Genomic DNA, 16,452 nt, shown 5'->3' on the forward strand with positions numbered 1-16,452 from the left:
CTTTCCTATAAACTATGATGTATGTTTATCATACACTTCATCATCTATTATGTGTCTTTTCACTGTAACCCTGATTAACTTTCATATATTTTTTTGTTCTTTTCACTTAACCTGAATTAACTTTCATATTTCTTTTTTAACAAATAATATTATATACACTAAGAGGGAGGAGGCAAGGGGTGGCTTTAGCCTTACAAGGTGCTAGCAATAATGTGATTCAAATTCTCTTTTAGCGAGAATCGAACCTAAGACATTTCACTTACAAGTGAAAATGAATACCATTAGGCTTTCATATTAACTGTTCATTTTTCAATTTTGAAAAATATTAACTAGAGTTAGGCAAAAAACATGTGGCAGATGATGAGGTGCATTGTGAGCATACATCATAATTCATGATGGTGGCAAAAATGCTCCCGATCACAGGAAGTTTTCGGTGCAGAAGATTTGAAGTTGAAAATAAGGTACCTAGAATCTTTGATTGATTAATATATTAATTCTCGAAATACTTGCTCGATGTTTGTCTTTTTACATTTCGATCACCTTCCAAAAAAGATGTACATAGAGATATCATCACCCGAGGCCACTTCAAGCATGCTCGATCTCCCTGTTTGCAATGCATGTACTGCACAACTTCTCAGACACGCACGTGCACGCACAGACCTCATTTTACTATATCAAATTGAAATAAGTATATGACCATCGTATATTTTATGAGAAAGCTGAGAGAAAAAAGAAGCCGACTAAATTTAACAAATCGATATAAAATTGGAAGGTAGTTGGGTGGGAACAATGTTGCTTGAGATCTTACTATGTTACTAAGTGATATTGTGTAATACTTAATTTAAACTGAATTTTTTTTAAAATTAGAAATACGTATTCTGACGTAAGTTTATATGGTTGATATTTGATAGTTATTTTTTATATTATTTAGCATCAAGATGTCAATATAAGGATATTAATATGCGGTTGCATAAAGGGTTACTTTCGATCCGTTTGTATACGTTCCACCGTCTAATTTTAGTTGCCCTAAAAAACCCCACGTTGTGTAATGGCTTCAGAAAATTTAGTAGCAGCTCCTGCTTTTATTACGTGTTCAATTTGTGTTTAAAATTTAGCAACGAAGTAGTGTTCTGCTGTTTAAGAGCTCGTTTGGATGTGTTTTTAAAATGACTAAAAACGCTTGTTGTGAAAATGATTTTAAACCCAATATTTAGTAAAAATATGAGTAAATTCTGGAAAAGTACTTAAAGAAGCACATAACTCATGCTTCTTGCAAAAAACACTTTAAGTGCTTTTGAAACCCATATTTTTTTCTCTAAAAGCGTTTTTAGTTATTTTAAAATACATCTACACAAACGCTAAAGCTTCCCAGTCATAAGCTTACGTCGTCTTAAAAATAACCCAACTTTAGAAACGAATAGGCCCAGTCCAACCCAGGCCGTTACTTTGATCTCAACGTCTGCAGAGAAGGATCAGAATCAAGGCGCTGAAAAAGCCAGCATGGAGAAGGCGAAGAAATCCTTGGAACTGACCCACGACGAGTCAGAGGCCGCGTCGCGACTCACCGTTACACCTCACCAAGCCGGCGCCGGGCCGAGCTTCTACGAGTATTACGCTCTTCGCGGCATCCGAGTCGACCGAGTCGAACCTGGACTCGTCGTCTGTTCTTTCAAGGTCCCTCCCCGCCTCACCGTAAGCCACAGAACCCCTCACGCGTTCGATCACAAGTCAAATTTTCCATAATTTTAATCGAAATTAACTTCTGTTACTGATTGGTATTGTTAGGAGCATCAAATTACGCTAATTTAGATTGAAATTTAGCTAATTTAAACTTAAAACTTAGCTAATTTAACTTAAAATTGAACTAAATTTACTTGTAGCTTAGCTAATTTAACCTGAAATTTAGCTGATTTATATTGAATTTTAGTTGATTTAACTTGAAATTTAGCTAATTTGAGCTGTGAGCCTGTGATCCAAAATTGGTTTGGCTTAAAGTTTGCAACTTTGGAATTTTGGTTGTAGGATAGAAGTGGAAGGTTGGCTAATGGTGCAATTGCAAACCTGGTCGATGAAGTGGGTGGCGCCGTTGTTCATGTTGAGGGTCTTCCTATGAACGTTTCAGTGGACATGTCCATCTCGTTTATGTCCACTCCCAAGCTTGATGTAAGCAAAGCTTTTCACTCGAATATCCTGGTTTCGCTATTTTTCGATTGGTCGTATCTGGATGTATGTGTTCAGTTTAGCATGCTTTCTTGAACCGAATGTCATCAATTGTTGCCAACGTTTGAAGTAATGCGCGTAAAAGGCTTAAAGCAACTTGTTTTATATATAAGACCAACATTGCCAATTGAAACACGGTTTCAATTTGCCAGAAATATTCAGTTTCCTGGATTTGATTTCAGAGTTTGTCTACTACAATGGGAAGTAAGTAGGGCTAATTTGGGTTTCTGGTACTATTTTGTGTTTCTGTTTGGTTGGTTTTACCTTTCTTGTCATGTGTGCGGTATACGATTTGTACTTGTCAATTTGACAGACTTTCTTGAATGTCATTTGTGTCGACAATGTTTGAGGTTATATGCGGAAGAATCTTACAGCAGCTTGTTTTCTTAGCAATATACAACTAACTTTGCACCTTAAGCCTCTTTCAATTTGCACCTTAAGCCTCTTTCAATTTGTCAGATTCTTTTTCTTTTCCAAGTTGTATTTTCAGAATTTGGCTTCTATAAATGATGAGTTCTTAAAAGTATTATGCGATTGTTTCCCATGTGTATCGCTTGGGAAGTAGGATTTCTTTTGGAATTTTGCCACTATTTCATGTTGGACTGCTTTTCGAATCCTGATACTGTTTTGTGTTATGACTAGTTTTAGAACTTTGCTACTATTTTGCGTTGGGCTTTACCTTAACTTTTCAGGTGCGTTTGGTATACGATGTGCATTTGGATATTTACTGGCTATAATGTCTGCTGTCGCATGATGTAAAATTGCAGGATGAGTTAGAGATCACGTCACGGGTGTTAGGACAAAGAGGGGGTTATTCAGGAACGATAGTCCTTATGAGAAACAAAGCAACTGGTGAGGTTATTGCTGAAGGTCGGCATTCGTTGTTTGGTAGGCATGCTAGCAAACTCTGAGTCCTTTTTACTTCAGTGTGTATATAGGTGGACCGTGGAACGGAGGGAGCTCTTCGCGGGCATAGGTTGAATCTTTTTGTAGTTTCGTTTTCTTCGTGTAAGTAAATGTTTTTCATTGAAAAAGGATTGAGAATTGTGTGTTAACTCAAATTTAGTGGACTATTTTTAACTGCTATTGGTCTTGTTTTTCGCTTTATCTGTTTCACTGATTCGTTCGTACACAACCAAACATAACCCGAATCTTCACTCCGGTTGCCGGTTTTGCATTTTCCTTCGAAGTCTGGCATTCTTTTCTCGTTGTAATTTTAGGGGTGAGAGTTTCCGTGACATGGTTTTCAGTATGTCCTAATTTCTGCTTCCTAGGTTATTGGATGCTAATTTCCTTTTCTTTTCCAAAAAAGATAGTGGAGGTTATCTTACATTTTATCTTACATCCTAACTAACGCGCATGACCACATTATCGTCAGTGACCTATTTCTTTAAATCTCACTCCTTCATTTTACCTATTTCTTTAAATCTCACTCCTTCATTTTACGTTGTACTGCAACATGGTATTGGAAAGATCGAAGCATCTAATGTTTACGAATGCAATCAAAGAGAGCAATCTTGTATACTTTTTAATATACTTCAAAACACAATGTTTCCTTTTTCTTGTTTACATTGGAAGGATGGAACCATTATCATAATCCAAATTGAACCATTATCATAATCCAAATTAAAATTCGACCATCTCTTACCAGTTGGGCTAGCTTGAATGGCTCAAATGCCCAATCATCGACTCTCGTGGCCCTAGATATGGCTGATACCGGTTTGATGGTAAGTTAATATATATTTAGGCCTACTGTTAGTGTTAATATATGATTTTATTAAGAAAGTGTCGAGTAGGCTTCGACGCAGGATCTTATAAAAAAGTTTATGGTGCTTCGAACAATACGAAATTCTATGCTTTTTAACAGTTAGATATTAATTTTTGTATTTTTGACTAATTATCTAACAGTTAAAAAACTTCATAAATTCGAAACCACATATGATCTCATTACCCTTTGCACCATTAAATTTAGTGGTGAATAGACTTATTTGTACATATCATACATTTTTTTTAATTTCCGACCATCAAAACGAATAAATTTTAAAAGATAAAGAAATAAGCCTTAAATTTACCTCTTGAAAATCAACTTTGTAAAACTAATGCTTGGTGGTTCAAGTGGTAAGGAATTTGTTCCCCTTGAGCAAGGTTTCAAATTCGAGTTTTATGAATGGAGAAGCCAACGTTGAAGTGCTCCCCGAATGGGGTCCGACTCGGCTCGAGGAATACCCTAGATTCCAAAAAAAAATAAAAAAATGAAACTGGCTTTGAAATTACGCGGAAGCAGTTTGGGATCCCTGCCCGCAGTTCGGACATTTTTGGGGTTTTCAACGTTCTTCTTCGTTGTTCCAGTCTTCCAGAGAGATGAGAGAAGAGAGTTTGGCTCCGAAATTGGAGGATGCAAAGAAGTATCTGGAGGTGACGCAGGACGAGTCAGAGGCCGTGTCGCGACTCGTTTTTCCAAGCGACAGACTCATATACGATAATTTCGTTGAGTCAGGCATCCGAGTTGACCGAGTCCAACCCGGATTCGTCGTCTGCACTTTCAAAGTCCCTCCCCGCCTCACCGTGAGTCTTCCCACCGCTCACCCACTTTTCCTCGTATAATTTCTGGAATTAGCTTCCGTTTTTATTTATTAAAATGCTAATTACTAATCTAAGCTAGGTTAGGGTTTGAATCCATCAGTAATCTGGATTACTTAAGAGTACAAAAAATAAAATTAGGTTTTGTAGCGAAAAAATAAATAAAATTAGGGTCAATAACTTCCAATTGAGCTTGTAGCATTACAACAACAATAAAGCCTTAATCCCACTATGTCGGGTCGGCGGTATTAATCTTAGAACTGCGCTCTGTTTTGCCCCAAGTCTGCCTTTAGCGCTCAAGTACGCCATATATTTTCTTATAGTCTCTTTCTAAGTCTTCGTAGGATAGAGGAAATATTGGAATGTGAGGGCATTACCAATTGGCAATAGGAGGGAGTGTCCCATTGATTTTAAACTATTAGCCAAGGTTCCCTTGCACGATGTGGGATTCATACTCTCGAGAGGAGGATCTTGAGTATTTAAAAATCAAGCTTTTATCTTGAATTGTCAAATTCACAGGTGGATCTGATTGATTTAGAAACCTTTGATTCTTTTCCTAACAGCTCAAATTTTTTTAGTGGGAGATTTGATGCAATTAGTATTGGTGATATTTATTGAAAACTTGAGTTGCTTGTGAGTAATTTTGGAACTGTGTTTCTATTGTTTGCAGGATAGAGCTGGAAATCTGGCGAATGGTGCAATTGCAACCCTTGTTGATGTAGTTGGTGCCTCTACTGTTTTTGTTCCACATATCCCTATGACCGTTTCAGTGGACATGTCCATCTCGTACATGGCAAAGGCGAAGCTTTATGTAAGCAAAGCTTTCACTAAGTCGTAAATCCTCATTTTTTGTTTTAGATTTATGTTGTCCATAGCAACCTCTGAATTGGCCATACATGTCCACGTTCAATCTAACAGTTTGCAAATGTATGAACTTATGTGCTGGAAAACCTATTATAGATCTGGTTTCGATGGATTGGAATGATTTCCCTTCATATTTTGATTTTCAGAATTTGGTTACTGTAATGGATAGTTGTCTCTCTCAACTTTTCTCGGGGTCTTAGGTTTAACTCTCATGAATATGAGTTTGATCCGCCTTGAGTATTTTTTGTCAAAGGGAAAGAATGATTATCATTTCTAAACAATCTTTTAGGATCATTTCCATGCACATTTGGCTATGTTCTTATGTTTCTAATATTGGGATTTTTCTTACTCGTCGTGTGCTGGTGTTATATGATTCTCGTTTGGATATTTCTTGCTTGAACATCTTTTCTATGTATCATTCTGATTTTATCAGATTGTTCGAAGAGAGCTATAGCATCTGATCACTTTTGATCTCTCAAATTGCAGGATGAGTTAGAGATCACCTCAAAACGGTTAGGACAAAGAGGACGTTACTATGGAACCTATGTACTTCTAAGAAACAAGGCATCTGGGGAGATTATTGCTGAAGGTCGACATTCGTTGTTTCGTCCATCTTCTACCAGCAAACTCTGAGTCCTTTCCACATATACAAGTATAAACGGTGCAGGAACACCCCCCCCCCCCAAAAAAAACCAAAAAAAAAATCCCTACCCCTCTTCTTTCTATTCTCTAGCCCGTTACCCACGCCCTCAAGTCCTCCTCCTTCCCCCTCCGCCCTTTTCCTTCTTGCCGCAACCCAACCCGACACCCACACCCTCAAGTCCTCCCCCTTCCCCTGTCAAGCTTTCCCTCCTCTGGTTTTCTCCTGCGGTGCTTTATTTATGTTTTCCTTTTGGCTTTCTTTGAGCTTTGTCTCAATTTTCTTGAGCTTTGTCTCCATTCCCTGAGCTTGTCTCAGATCGGAACCTTTAGACACCTCTCTTGCTCCGATGCTTCCTTCCGTCGTGTGTCCACAACTACCAACCACTGCTACCCGGCCCCGGGTGCTTTTCCTCGGTGACGCGCTTGGGTTTTGGGTGGCTGCTAAAGTGCTTTTTGCACTATTTGGTAGGATTATGAGATCGCTCACTGCACTGGTGGCTCGCTCACCCATATTTTCCGTTGATCCTGTTGCTTTGTTTGGTTCGTTTTTTATTTTTTTTATTTTTTTTGTGGTGATGGCCATCTGATGGTGGCGCTTCAGATTTGGTGGTAGCTGCTGGTTTCCTCTTTAATTTTAAGGGATGCATTCGATTGGGAATTTGAGAGATTTTAATGGATTTATAAATCCATGAATTTTTATGGAGTTTAACTGATTTGTAGAGATTCCATGAAATTTTTTTATTCAATTCCCTCGAAATCTCATAGGGAGGAGAGATTTGTGGATGGTTAAAATACACTACAAAATCTCTTCAATTCCCTCTAATTCCTCAACTTTTCTAAATTCTCTAAATTCTAATTCTAATTGAATACACTTAGAATGTTATAAACCTCTTTAAAATTCTAATTGAATACACCTGAATTTCTAAGGATTTTAATAAATTATCTTAAAATCATGATTGAATACACGTTGAATTTAAGAGAATCACTTAAAATCCTAATTGAATACTCTTGAATTAGTGTTTCTGTTGTTTTTCAGTTATGCATTTTGGGTTTTGTGTTGTATGTACTTTTTCTTAATGGGCTTGTATTTTGGTTCTAGGATGCCTTTTGGGCTTTTTTTTTCTTGTATTAGTCTTTTTGTTTAATGAAAAAGTAACTTAGTTTGTCCAAAAAAAAAATACAAGTATAAACGGTATGCGTGAAGACTGAAGGGCAGTATCCATTTAGGGTTGGTTTCTTCTTGTTATTATTTTTGTAAGTAATCAGAATGTTTGAAGGACGTAACCAAATTGATCATTAGCCCATATTCTTCCCTCCTGTAATACACACAAGATATGATTTATATGTAAAAGATTAAGACCGATTAAGATCGGTTAGTAGTTATGCGGATGTTATTCTTCCGTCTGCTTCGTTCATTTCGGAAAGCTTTAGGAATTCTTACTATTTAGAATTCAATTATGCAGGCTACCAAAGTGTTAAATTTCACTCCATGGTGCATGGTAGTAAAAGGCTGCTTCTGTGAATCAAATTTTCATATCACACACTACTGTGAGTTTTCTACTGTAAGAATGTTTGTGTATGCGTCCAGCAGATAAAATTACGACAACGGGGAACTCCGATGAAGATTGTAGTTTGGGAAATGAGCGGTGAAAGATTGACTATAAGTAATTGAATAGTTGACTTAAATCGAAACAAAGAAAGTTATAACAAAGTCGGACTCTGGTCACTTAGTATTACAGTTTAGTGGTATTCTTTTTCACTTGTAAATGAAAGATTTTAAGTTCGATTTTCGCCAAATTTGAATCATATTATTGATAACTCATTATGAGGTTAAGTCTACTTTCTTTCTTTTATTGTAGATAATACCGTTTGTTCAAAAAACAAGAAAAGAAATCGGACTCTAGTAGGCTAGACTACCGAAGATAAACATGTATTCATTTATTAATACTATACAACTCATCCTTTAGAGCATCTCTAAAGAAGATGCCAAAAGTCCACATCAGTAGTAACAGTAAAAAAATATCACTAGTGTTTTTCAATCGAAATGTCAATTCTTATGGGGCATGACGTGGATTGATAGCAATGGTGGTTGCTGTCAAATTTGACAACAGTTTTAAATCCATTTTTAATTGATTAATAAATGCCTTTTATTTTTGTCTTTTGTTCTATAAATATTTATTACCATTGTGAAAAGTAAATAACATAATAAATAATTATTTAATTTGACACATCGAGTGGAAATAAAAACTAAACAAAAACATCAAAGTGCCACATAGGCTTTCAGTTTAAATTTTATATTTAAAATTTAATATCTCCTTTAAAGATGATCTTAACTTTCAATTGTTTTATTATGTTTAATCTATATTATAATACAAAAATTAATAATATCACATGTCTGTACATCATAAATGATCAAAATAAGCCCAAAGAGCCCATACAAATAGTTTCGCAGCCTTGGAAAAAGCCAATAAATAATATAATAAATAATACAAGGGAAATTTCGAAATATGTTCAATTTTATAAGCTTACGTTTGAAATGGGTGTAATTTTTAGTTACTTTGAACCCATATCAAAATACCCCTTAAATAAACAACACAGAATATACCCTGATGGAACTTGAATCCTCCGCCCATCCCCACCCATTTCTCCCTTTCCCAACATCTCTTCATGTTTATTATTGGTGCACTTGGCCACCATCCCCATTACCGGAATTGGCATCAACCCAGCTAGGAGTCTTGGGGTTGCCATCATTTCCTATAGGCGTCTTCTTCGAAATCGTAGAAGTTCTCAAGATCGGCGTAATTGTCGTCGTCGTCGTAGTGGTCTGGAACTGAATGGTGTGGCGCGGCGGTGTTGTGATTTGTGGGTTCCTCGAGGAAGTTGAGACCCTCGTGGTCGTCGGAGATAGGAAGACAGTCACCATGAATGGTGGGGATCGGGGGCCGAGGAGGGAGACTTTCCGCATTCGTCAAGTTTTTTGTTTTTATTTTTATTTAACTAATTTTTATTAAACAAAAGATTTTTTAAGCTAAATAGTTCTTAAGATTTACATAACTCATCATTTTGGTCTTTAAGATTTGAAATTAATATGAGTGGTCCTTAAAATTGTCTACCATCAATCGTTTTGATAATTTCGTGAATAAGTATGTTAAATAAATATTAAAATGATAAAACTACCCTCAATTTAATAAACAATAGGTCATAATGATTTGACAACAATTGATAGTATTTTTATCATTTTATTTTTATTTAATAGAAATTTTTCAAAAAATTACTAAAATGATTGATGATGAACAAACTCATGGACTAATTATATCATTTTTAAATTTCAGACACAAAAATAAGGGATTGTGTAACTCTCAAGAATTATTTTGAATAAAAAACTAAACAATGTTCAGCGGGAGATGTGATACCTTATTTTGAATAAAAAACTAAACAATGTTCAGCGGGAGATGTGATACCATGTGATTGCAGGGGAACACCAGCTCACCAACAGTACAGAAAAAATAAATTCTCTCACTTTTTCAAGCCTACCTTTGGTCTTTACATTTCAAGTTTTCAACGCCGGAGCGAGTCGTGACTCGTGAGACATGGATCCGAATGAGCAAGGTAATACTAATATGGGGAGGGCGAAGAGGTTTCTGGGGCTGACTCAGGACGAGTCAGAGGCCGTGTCGCGACTCGCGGTTCCAGAACAGGCAGCAGGCGCGGGAAAGAGCTTCTATGACGCCTTCGCTGTTGCGGGAATCCGAGTCGTCGGAGTCGAACCCGGACTCGTCGTCTGTTCTTTCAAGGTCCCTCCCCGCCTCACCGTAAGTCATCTAATTAATTCACTTCCCTCCTCGTTTGGTTACAATTGCATGTAAGTTTTGTATTGCATTTCTTGAAATTTGGATTAGTAAAACCATCATCAAACGCCGAATTAGCTTGAATTGTTGGTAATTTAAGCTCTATTTTAATTCTTTTCAGTTAAGTGAATCGAATCTCGGAAATGTCAAATTCGCAACCAATTTAATCTCCACTTGCTTAGTGTAAATATATGGTTTGTATATATACATACATATATATATATATATATATGTATAAGTCTAAGAATCCATAAGAAACCTATTAGTATTTGACAATTTGTTGTGAGGGAGCACAACAATGGGTCCCACACACACAAGTCGCTATTGCCAATATTCCCCATTTTAGCCATCGGAAGAAACAATTATGGGGTGGTACCAAAAGGCCTCGGCAATATGTGTGTGTGGTACCATTGTTTATAAAGCACTACATGCTCATCTCACAAGCTGATGTGGGACTCTCAATCTCAAATCTAAGCCACCAAAACCAACAATCTCTACCTTGGCTTGATTCGAGCCATCTCTAAATTCACGTCTCACGATCCAAATACAAATAAAGCTCCCCCTTGATCACATGCAACAAATTCCACATGAGATATCCAACTTTCAATATTGTGATGGTCAATAATACAAGCGTTGCCTGGGGCCTGATACCAATTGTTGTGCGAAAGCACACCAACGGGTCCTAGACACGTGAGTCGATATTGTGATATTTCTTCCACTTTAGCCACCCGGAAAAATGGTGTATAGGGTTTTACCAAAAAACCTCGACAATGTGTGGTACCATTGTTTATGAAGCACTAGATGCTCATCTCACTAGCCGATGTGGGATTCTCAATTTGGCTCAAACCTAAGTCACCAAACTCAACAGTGTTCTCACAATGGAGTTGAATTTTGTGCCTTAAATATCTTGGGACTATCACACTTAATGGCCACAAATTAGAAAGCGCTACGTGTGAGGGGACGTGTTAAGGGTATTTCACAATGAGGATGGAAGTGTCATATACCACTTTTGCATTGCCTATTCGAAACGTAAAATGTGTAAGCGTATCTCCACCCGAAATAAGATTGAGCATGCCATAGAGTCCCATTACTTTAACCAAGTTCCTAGTATAAGTTGTATAACCATATTGAACTTCTTAGCCCTCTCAACCAAACAGTTTGAAGTTTTATGTTGGACACTTGAGTACAATTGGTGTGTCTAAATATGTCAAAAAAATTTAGTTTTAGTTCTTGTTTGTGTTTGCAGGATAGAAGTGGAAACTTGGCAAATGGTGCAATTGCAAACCTTGTCGATCTTGTTGGAATTTCTCTGGAATTTGGCGAGGGACTCCTTAGTGTTTCAATCGACATGTCTATCTCGTATTTCTCTACAGCGAAGATTAATGTAAGCATAGCCTTCCCCTCAAATCTCTGTTTCCGTATGAAATTCCACTCAGTCCAGCATCCTTAACGGACTTTCTGGGCGAATTTCCATCCCCTATTATGACGTATATGCATTGCCAGTGTTAATCAAAGCTGTACTAGTAGAAAGTTTGTTTGTTGCAAATGATCTCTCTTGACATAAATTTTTGTTTTGCAATTTTTCTGTTTCTAGTGTTGGGATTTACCTTGTCATGCGCGCTTCACCTCTCGTTCGAATTTTCTCGGATGTTCCCGAAATGACTCTTATCAGGCGATACTTTTTCCTTTCATGTCAAACTGCAGGACGAGCTAGAGATCACCTCAAAAAGAATAGGAAGAAGAGGAGGTTATACGGGAACGGTGGTAGTTTTGAGAAACAAAACAACGGGGGAGATTATTGCCGAAGGTCGACATTCGTTGCTCCGTTCACGTCGTTCTAGCAAACTCTGAGTTTCAACCTCCCTCCCCTTGAAAATTCGATGGCGATGGTCTTGAGGTACGACAACAAACAACTTGGCACAAGTTCTGGTGGATTCCACGGAGGCTCTGTACATTTATGGTAACATTCGCCGTTCTTAACCACAATTTAAAGAACGAATGAAATTAGAATTGTTTTAAAAGCTGTGTATTGGTATCATATTATGTAGCTTATGTATGAACACGTCTTACTTCCAAGATAAGATCTTTGAGATTAGTTTATCTCTAAAGAACCTCCGCTAGCAATTCCATGTAACAGCGATCACAAAGAAGTGAAGAAGCTTGAGAGTATTAAAAGACGGTACAGGACCAGCCTTCATAATAAAAGAATTGTGCTCGTTACTGAGCTTGTATTCATTTACTGTTTAAATAGAACTTTACAAGTAGAATTTGAGTGAAGAACAAACTCTCCACAAAGATAACTTACAGAAAATATAAAATCACAATATTATCGTACAATCTATTTGAGTTCAACAAATATTCAAACAGGTAGGAGATGAAAGAAGATAAGCCTTGACTGATTCCTTGTTTATCGCATATGGTTGTTGTAGCGGGAACGGAGTTATTCAAACTTGGTTTATCACACCCCCGCAAGCTAAGCGGTCGTTGACGAGCGGGAAGCTTGGAAAGGAGATAATTGAAACGATAAGTGACAGTCATTTGGTCAAGAAATCAGCAAGTTGATCTTGCGTAGCAACATAACCGACCTGTAATTCCTGGCGTGTGACATTTTCTCGAATGTAATGGTAATCAACTTCGACATGGTGAGTGCGGGCATGAAAAACAGGGTTAGATGCAAGGGAGATTGCAGAAATATTATCACACCACACCTTTGGAGGAGACAGATGAAGATGCAGGTCTTTAAAAAACTGATGAAACCATGAAATAGTAGTTGCAGTTATGGCAAGTTGTCTGTATTCTGATTCTGTGCTAGAGCGAGACACTCTTTTTAGAACTCTAGGACACAAGGTTTGGACCAAGAAATATACAATACCCGCCAGTGGATTTGCGATCATCGGGGTCTCCTGCATAATCAGAGTCGGCAAAGGCAGTGAGTGTGAGAGGTCCAGGTTTGTACACAAGTCCATGATCTGGAGTGGACTTCAAATAGCGAATTATTCGTTTAACAGAAATCCAGTGTGTTATGGTTGGTTTATGCATGAACTGGCTAACCTGGTTGACAGAGAAGGCAATATCAGGGCGGGTGAAAGTAAGATATTGGAGCGCACCTACCACATTCCTGAACTCAGTGATGTCTGGTAATGGTTCGCCATCGTATAAGCTGAGGCGTTTGCCACGGACTGCAGGAGTGGAGACCAATTTGCAGTCCACCATGTTTATACATTGAAGCAAATTAGAAATATATTTAGACTGAGAGATGAATGTCATTACTGGAGCGATGAACCTCCATACCCAAAAAATAAGTGAGAGGACCAAGATCTTTCATTGAAAAAACCGAGCCCACGTCATTGATCAAGGTGTTTATACACTGAATGTTGTTGCCTGTGATAAGTATGTCATCGACAGAGATTAATAAGTAAATACGAATTAAACCATGACAATACACAAAAAGGGATGAATAGAGATGAATCTACTTGGGAAGCCACAAAACCAAGGTGTTCTAGATGATTAGAAAAACATTGGAACCATGCCCTAGGGGCCTGTTTAAGGCCATACAGAGATTGCCACAATTTACAAACATGTGTGGGATATTGAGGATCAACAAAACCCGTGGGTTGTTACATGTAAACTTCATCAGATATGGAACTATGTAAAAACGCATTCTGAACATCCAGTTGGCGTATAGGCATGAAAAATGAACAGCCATAGCAATAATAAGACAAATGGTTGAGTGTGTTACCACTGGACTAAAAATTTCACCATTCACCATAATCAAGATCTGGTTGTTGATGAAAACGATTGGCCACAAAATGAGCCTTAAACCTGTCAATAGACCAATCAGACTTACGTTTAATACGAAAGACCCATTTATTTGGTAGTACATCATGGTATGAGTATAGGGTACCAAAGACCATGTGCCCACATGTTGTAGTGTCACGCCCCGATCCCGACATACGTCCAGGATCGACACGTGATGTTACAAAATACTCGTATCACTCACATACCTCGCCTCTGGGATATGGACAATGCACAACTCAAGATTCAAATTTCGTGATAATTTTTCTTATACTTTATGGCTGCATCTAACCTTCTCGTTAGACTGCCTACGTACCCTAAAAAAGGATCAAGCCATTCGTAGTTCAACTTCGCTATAACTCGACATATAACACAGTATGTACAAACTAAAATGCATAACATTTCTCAATCAAACATTTGGACTTGACAAGCATGAATTATTCGATTCCAACTACATAACAACCCGCATGACAATCAAGGTTTCTATTTCATCCATCATATAAATCATTATGTTTCAACATAAAATCGCTATTCATATCATGTAATATATATCAAAGAATCGACACAGCACAATAGTATCCTTTAGTCACATTAATCACTGATATGATCATATTAATAACAATCATATTCAACATCCTTCCACAATCATCTCAAATAACTCATTCCATGATATCAAGGAGGTACGATATTAACATTTAATTATGTTAATCAATCACTCAGATCACACTTTAATGCACAAAATTAATAAAGGACTTCTACATGGTTCTCTACCTAGATTTCAAGTAATAACTTGATAAAACTAATTTATATTCACAAGATCTATTGTGGTTACATCTGATTCACTCGAATCTAGGGAACAAGTCTAACTTATGAAAATGAGCAAGAGTAAGGATAATGGACCACTCAACGTAATCAAAATCAAGATACGATTCCCGACCATCACTCAACGGAATCGTAGAATATGAGGGATTTCAGACCATCTCTCAACGAATTCCGAATGGATATGATTCCGGACCATCACTCAACGGAATCGCGGAGTATGAGGGATTCCGGACCATCTCTCAACGGAATCCAAACAAGCATATGATTCCCCCATCAAATGTACCAAGTACAATTAATCCTCCTCACTTCTAGAATGCATATGGTCCCCCAATGCGGATATACCAAGCAGGACCATTAGTGACCCCCCTAACGTGGGTTAACCAAGCAGGGTCAAGATAACCAAGTAGGTAGTGACTCCCCAACGCGGATTAACCAAGCAGGATCAGCCATGCACCACGTCTACATGGTGCAGTCTCATCATCACACCTTATACATAATTTTACGCATACATGATATCAACTTCGCATATCAACCAGCAACTAGTCATATGGAGCACAACATAAGGAATTCCCTCAATTACTAATTCTACTAAAAATCTAATAAAGTACCTAACTCATCTCCTGACTTTCATCTCCATCTCATGCTAGGTAATAGTGCCAAGTTCAAATAAGTATTCAGTTGGCAATCATATCCAAATAATTATCAAACAATATTTAGATCCCATAATTGTCATAACATTCTTCATAATTATCATTCACATTATTAAAAGTTAATTAAACACATGTATATCACAAACATCATCAATACACAAGCCAAATCATATTTTATTATCATAGGTCTATGGCTAAATATATATAATTCACATTTCAATAGAAATCATATTTATAAGACCAATTCATATTTATAAATGATACTAATATAAGAAATTAAGATAATAATCATATTTCATATATTCAAGTCGCTATCTAACCAATGTAGGCCCACTAGACTTCACTTAGTCCCATGTAGTACTAATTTTAGTAATTGGGACGTTTCGAGACATGTTGATCAAATGTCAACTTTCAGTCAAAGGTAGGGTCCACAATTCTACACAATTCAATCCGGAAGATCCACACATTGAATTTCAGATCTGTAACTTTCCAAAGTGCACATTATGCTCAAATAACAACATACTAAAATCTCAACACGATCCGACGGTCGGATCTCCGCCAATTTCAAAATTCAAGTGGCGGTCAACATTTAATTTTACAAACTTAGAAATCCAATTAGGGAAGATCTGTAAGTCGGATTCTCGATTTGTAAGTTTCTATTATCCAAAAATATTATGTTCTATCACGCATTAAGGTTTGGTGATGATCCAACGGTCGGATCGTTGATTCATATTTTTGACCTAACCACATATCGTAATGCAATTAGGTTCAAACAATCAAACCATATCATAAGAATATCAATTATGAAATCAAAGCATCTAATTGAACTTAAAAGGACATCATCGGCTCACTAGCCAGACCGCCGCCCCGACTTGATTACCAAAAATTACAAAAATGAAGATCTCAAAGAGTAGAACAAACTTTATACATGTGGCCAAGTCCAATTTGGCCGGAAAACACTTCAATTTCACTCAAACCTGCCGAAACCCTAGAAAATGGTGTGCTTTGATTCGGCTTCCAATCGAACTTTG

The 16,452-nt window shown here is 37.3% G+C and overlaps 1 protein-coding gene across 6 annotated transcripts; it reads left to right on the plus strand.

The window, feature by feature from the left end:
- Window positions 1-1,410: 1,410 nt before the first annotated feature.
- Window positions 1,411-12,265, plus strand: LOC126589089 (uncharacterized). 6 transcript variants are annotated; one of them, XM_050254276.1, is made up of 4 exons: window positions 1,428-1,692; window positions 2,023-2,163; window positions 2,988-3,072; window positions 3,148-3,306. In XM_050254276.1, the coding sequence occupies exons 1-4, from the start codon at window positions 1,501-1,503 to the stop codon at window positions 3,156-3,158; spliced, it is 429 nt and encodes a 142-aa protein (XP_050110233.1). In that variant the 5' UTR covers window positions 1,428-1,500; the 3' UTR covers window positions 3,159-3,306. The 6 variants fall into 6 exon arrangements, with proteins under 6 accessions (XP_050110232.1, XP_050110230.1, XP_050110233.1 ...); XM_050254275.1 differs by lacking the exons at window positions 2,023-2,163; window positions 2,988-3,072; window positions 3,148-3,306 and adding exons at window positions 11,401-11,538; window positions 11,859-12,265 and having other exon boundaries at window positions 1,411-1,692; XM_050254273.1 differs by lacking the exons at window positions 2,023-2,163; window positions 2,988-3,072; window positions 3,148-3,306 and adding exons at window positions 5,471-5,611; window positions 6,151-7,015 and having other exon boundaries at window positions 1,420-1,692.
- The last annotated feature ends 4,187 nt before the right edge of the window (window positions 12,266-16,452 follow it).

Source organism: Malus sylvestris, chromosome 11 (assembly GCF_916048215.2).
Source record: "Malus sylvestris chromosome 11, drMalSylv7.2, whole genome shotgun sequence".
Lineage (NCBI taxonomy): Eukaryota > Viridiplantae > Streptophyta > Magnoliopsida > Rosales > Rosaceae > Malus > Malus sylvestris.